The sequence below is a fragment of the Eurytemora carolleeae genome, unplaced genomic scaffold (assembly GCF_000591075.1).
Source record: "Eurytemora carolleeae unplaced genomic scaffold, Eaff_2.0 scaffold1452, whole genome shotgun sequence".
Lineage (NCBI taxonomy): Eukaryota > Metazoa > Arthropoda > Copepoda > Calanoida > Temoridae > Eurytemora > Eurytemora carolleeae.
The window spans coordinates 31,054-36,053 of NW_019397382.1; the positions used below are offsets into that span (position 1 = coordinate 31,054).

The 5,000-nt window shown below is 31.9% G+C and overlaps 1 protein-coding gene across 1 annotated transcript in view; it reads right to left on the reverse strand.

Moving 5' to 3' along the window:
* Window positions 1-3,542: 3,542 nt before the first annotated feature.
* The window catches only part of LOC111713983 (hamartin), an 11,209-nt gene continuing 9,751 nt past the window's right edge, over window positions 3,543-5,000 (reverse strand). Inside the window, exons 18-19 of the mRNA XM_023488983.1 lie at window positions 4,181-4,252; window positions 3,543-3,917 (exon numbers count right to left, since the gene is read on the reverse strand). Coding sequence (XP_023344751.1) covers window positions 3,558-3,917; window positions 4,181-4,252 — 432 coding nt within the window. The 3' untranslated portion in view covers window positions 3,543-3,557. The remainder of the gene's footprint in view (window positions 3,918-4,180; window positions 4,253-5,000) is intronic.

Sequence of the window (5,000 nt, forward strand, 5' to 3'; positions counted from 1 at the left end):
CCCCCCCCCCCTCCCCTAACAGTAGCATTGCATAACTCTCCCATCAGATACATCAGATGGAAGCGATTCATAATTTAAATTCATTTGAAGCAGTGAGACCCATCTTCACAGAAGCTTATTTAATTGTCGTATTTATATTCCTAACTTTAAAGCACCCCACTGCACCAACTAAGATTTATCGCGAACACCCCCTTTAAATATATAACTTTTCAGTAAGAAATTTGAATATATAGGTACTTGATTGAAAGTATTTTATAATGTTTGATTGTAAAAACAATGTTAGCTTGTAGATGTGTGTCTTTCTATGAGACTATTGAAGCAAGTTCTAAGCTTTGCATTAGATTTCTTTCTAATTTATGTAAAAATGACCTTAACACAGTTCTTGGCAGAATTTTATTTTCCATTGCAAATGATTGTTTTGTAAATCTTTCTGATCTTAGTAAAATGTTGGTTAGGAAACAAATGAAATATTTTGATGGCCCATTGGACCATGCATGGAAAGTTCCGGTTTTACAAGAACTTTTAAATATAAGAACGAATAATTTATATGTTGAAGGATTTGATGATTACGAAATAACTGAAATGATAAATATGTTATGTAATAAGTAATGATCAATGTCGCCTATTTGTGCATAATTTTGCATATTTTTCTTTTTTTCTTTTGTGAAACTATATATTCAAATTACTTAAACTAGACAATTTATATATGTATTTATATCTTTGTGCGTGAATAAATCTTTATAATAATAATATATCAATCGAAAATAAATAAATAAATCTTTCCAAATTATCAGAGTTTTAAAACAATAATGAAAATGGTCGGCGATTATACCATGACTTTATAAATAATTCTTTGATCCTAACAATCATTTTGCAAATTACAAGTTTATAAGTAAACAATGAGAAGCTGTTAATTGACAACTTTTTGTTTAAATGTTTAAGTGTCTGAGTTGTTTTAAACCAAAGAGAATAGAATATATATTAGAGGGGAATTTACTAGAGAAAAGTGTAAAAAGGCCATTTTGTTGTACTGTTTCCATACTGCAGGCGTACTTCACATATTTATGCTATATAACCTTTTGGGCCCTGGGATATCATTTTATAGAAAATCTAAAATTAATATTAAAAGAAAACTAAATTATGAAATAGGCTAAACTGAAAATAATTCATACCGAGAGATTTTTCTTAATTCCCCTCTAATATATATTTTATTCTCTATGTTTTAAACCCTGGTATAAATAAAATTAAAATGTAAGGTTGTCTTTATTGTATTAATATGCACTACGGCGACTGTGTATCAAAGAAATAATAAATATTATTATATTTCAGTTTTGAACTTCACATTTCATAAAAAAAGAATTAAACTTTTCAATATATATATATATATATATATTTAATATTATTATATATGAATAAAAATAATGTAAGGATTGTATAAAGAACTACCAAGTACTACTCTATTGTTTCATGCACCAGTATTTATTATCTTTTATAGACATCTTCTCAATTCAGGTATAGAAAAAAACAACCCGTCCTATAGTGTAAAANGGGGTGGAGGTGATATTATTTATATGAAATCATACATTGATCATCTCAAGAATATTTATGTTAACGAGAAAATTGATTAAAAATTTGAGAAAAATCGAAGCATTTGCACAAATTGCATTTGCATCTTCGTTTATGTAAATTAAAGTTATTACAACATTTTATTTTTTAAGGGGGGGGCGGCCCATTGGCCATTGGTGGAGGCAGGATACCCTCTCTCTTTGCTCCCCTGGAGTACATTGTTCATGCAGAAAAACAAGTTAAAATTATATTATGTATATTTTACAACCAAAGCACAATGGACAATATATATTTAAGTTTATATTTGCAAAAATAAATTGATAATTAGTAGATAAAATAAAATTCATGAAATAAAATAGTTTTAAAAAATGTGTAAATAAACTCTATTTTCAAGCCCTAGCTCAGTGACCCTTCCCATTCGTACTGCTTGGAAGGTCTCTAAACAAAAAATAAACAGTTTTTCTACAGTGCAGTGGTCGGCGTTTATTTCAATACAACGAAGACGACTTTTTATTAAAGTTTTGATTTATAATTTTAAATTTTATAAGTATAGAAAGAAGAGCTGTTAATTGAAAGCTTTTCTTTGTTTCAAAGTTTGTGTTATGTGTATCCATGCTGTTTGGAAGCTTGATAGATATAAAAAATTAAAATCTAAAGTCGTCTTTATTGTATTGATATAAACGAAGATGACTGTACTTGTAATGAAAACCATGGTGTTCCAATAAACATGGGAATTGAGTTTTATGCCAAATTTGTTTGTTAGTTTTTGCTTGGCATTTATTGGATACTTATAGTCTAAGAAATAGAATATTAAGCCAATTTATGTTCATATGTTCATATGTTCAATAAACGTCAAAAAGGGCTGAGCCGATTGCGCACATATTTTTTAAGGCTACCCACATTCACAAGATTCCAGGTAAGGTTTATGGACCGTCAAAATAAAAATTTTAAACCGGAAAAATGACTACTTTTTTTTGAAAATGCGCCGATTTTAATGGAAAAATTCGCGAAAATTTGAGAATGATTAAAATGGTCATTTTCAGAGCAACAACTAGAAGCAAAAATTGTTGCTGCGAAATTGGTTATCAGATATGGCGAACAACATGTTAAAGGCCGGGGCCCGGCTGGGGACATAATTTCAAGTAACCCTCTTTTAAAACAGAATTATGCCTAATTCACCATGGTACCCAATAATAACAATAATAAAAATCAACCATAATTTCCTTTATTTACAAATTTATCTTAATAATAATATAAAAGTCGCTAATTGCTACCAAAACAGAGGTTATGAGGGTCTAATTAAATCAAATCGGGCATTTACTCTTTGATTGAAGTGCCACTTGAAATTACGTCGACAGGCCCTTTCAGAGAGAGTTGAACGAGTGTAGAATAGATAGATAACCTGTTTAGAGCACTGTGAGCTGACCCTATCTCTGGAGACTGCAACGAAGGGGAACCTCTTAATTCAAAAATTGAATTTAAAATATGATAATAATTATTTTCAGTCTGAAGCGAATTCAGGGGTGGGGGCAATCTAGTCCTCTTTCCCACCCTCGGGATCCTTGGAACCTTGAGTAAGGAGGAGGGGGGGTTAAGGAGGAAGAGAGGGGATGGGAAGGAGTTGGAGAGGGGTGAGAAGGAGTAGTGGAGGGGGCTGATTTACCTATTCTCTCTCCTTCAATAAGTATGGGACTAGAGAGAGGGACCTCTATAGAAGAGAAAGGTGGGGAGGAGAGTGTAATTTTAAGTGACCCCTCATTCCTATGACAGTGATGCCAAATTCACAACGGTACCCTTGAAACCTTTCTTTGATTAATAATGTGGAAGATAAAAGTGTTTGATACATCCTATATATTTTCTTTAATAATAAACATTGATATTTAATTCATACTTGATAAGTTAAAGATTTTAAGAGTACCATTGTAAATCGGGTATTGCCATCTTTGCATGAAGGGTCACTTGAGATTACGCTTTTGGCTGATCTCAGTTCTCTAAATATCTGCTATATCTAGACTATCTGCTATATCTAGACTACCTGCTATATCTAGACTACCTGATGCTATATCTAGACTACCTGCTATACCTAGACTACCTGCAATATCTAGACTATCTGAACTAGGATGACTACCTGCTATATCTAGACTATCTGAACTCGGATGACTACCTGCTATATCTAGACTATCTGAACTAGGATGATTACCTGCTTTATCTAGACTATCTGAACAAGGATGACTATCTGCTATATCTAGACTATCTGAACTAGGATGACTACCTGCAATATCTAGACTATCTGAACTCGGACTATTTCCTTTTTTTTCCTTCCGTACTCGCATTTGTCTGTCCAGTCGATCCTAAAATCAGAATAAGAACATATAAATAAAACCAAAATGGAGGATAACTTGAAATTGTGTCTACAGTCGAGTCCATAAAAGTTAAAATTATTAACTGAGCTGTTTACATAAATTATACAAAAAATGTGATTTAGCCCTTATACATTTTCAAACTTAATGTCGTCTTTGTGTGAAGAACCGTCAGATTGTAGTTAACATTAAATATGAATTTTCACAAACAAAAATTACGAAATAAATCTTATGAACAATCTTTAAAATTTGACCTGAAGTTCTAGTACGGTCATCTCTAGATGAGAGTTAATACTCCTCATACCCTTCTCTTTCTCAGCATACGCCTAATCAATCACTTTTTTGAAAGAAAAAGGTTAGGAAATAGTTTCAGTAAAAACCAGCTAAGGCGGTCGACGTGTATATCAATACAATGAAGAAGACTTTATTATTTGGATTTATAATAAGCTTTTTTTAAGTTACAAGTTTACAAGTAAACAAAGAGAAGCTGTAAATTGGCAGCTTCTTCTTGTTATGTTTATGTGTATCCAATATCCATGATGGTTGTCAGCTTGAAGTAGAAATAAAAATAAAAATCGAAAGTTGTCTTCATTGTATTCAAGGTACTAATACAAGGAAACTTATTTCAGAGGTGTACGCATTTTTTGTACTGTAGTGTACTGTCGTCGTTGGGCGGAAAAGCAAACACAAGACGGATGTCACAGTCTGACATGGAATCCATTTTCACAAAATAATCTATGACATATTCTGGTCATAAGAAACTATTATGTGAATTTTCAAAATTATCAAAATTTAATGCTTTTAACCTCCTCGGATACTAAACAAACACTGCATGATGCATCTATTCTTGTTTACTAATTCCGCCCAGAGAGAACTGGTTTCAATACGTACGCAGAGTATACGCGACCGCAATTAGTCCTTGCATTAGTACCTTGATTGTATTAGTATATACGAAGAGAACTGTATGAGCGGAACAATTGTCGTCTTTGATCTCTTTGATTAATGAAATAACTACGCTAATAATCTAGGCGATGAAACCAAATTTTATTGTTTTTCCTCAAAATTTGACAGATT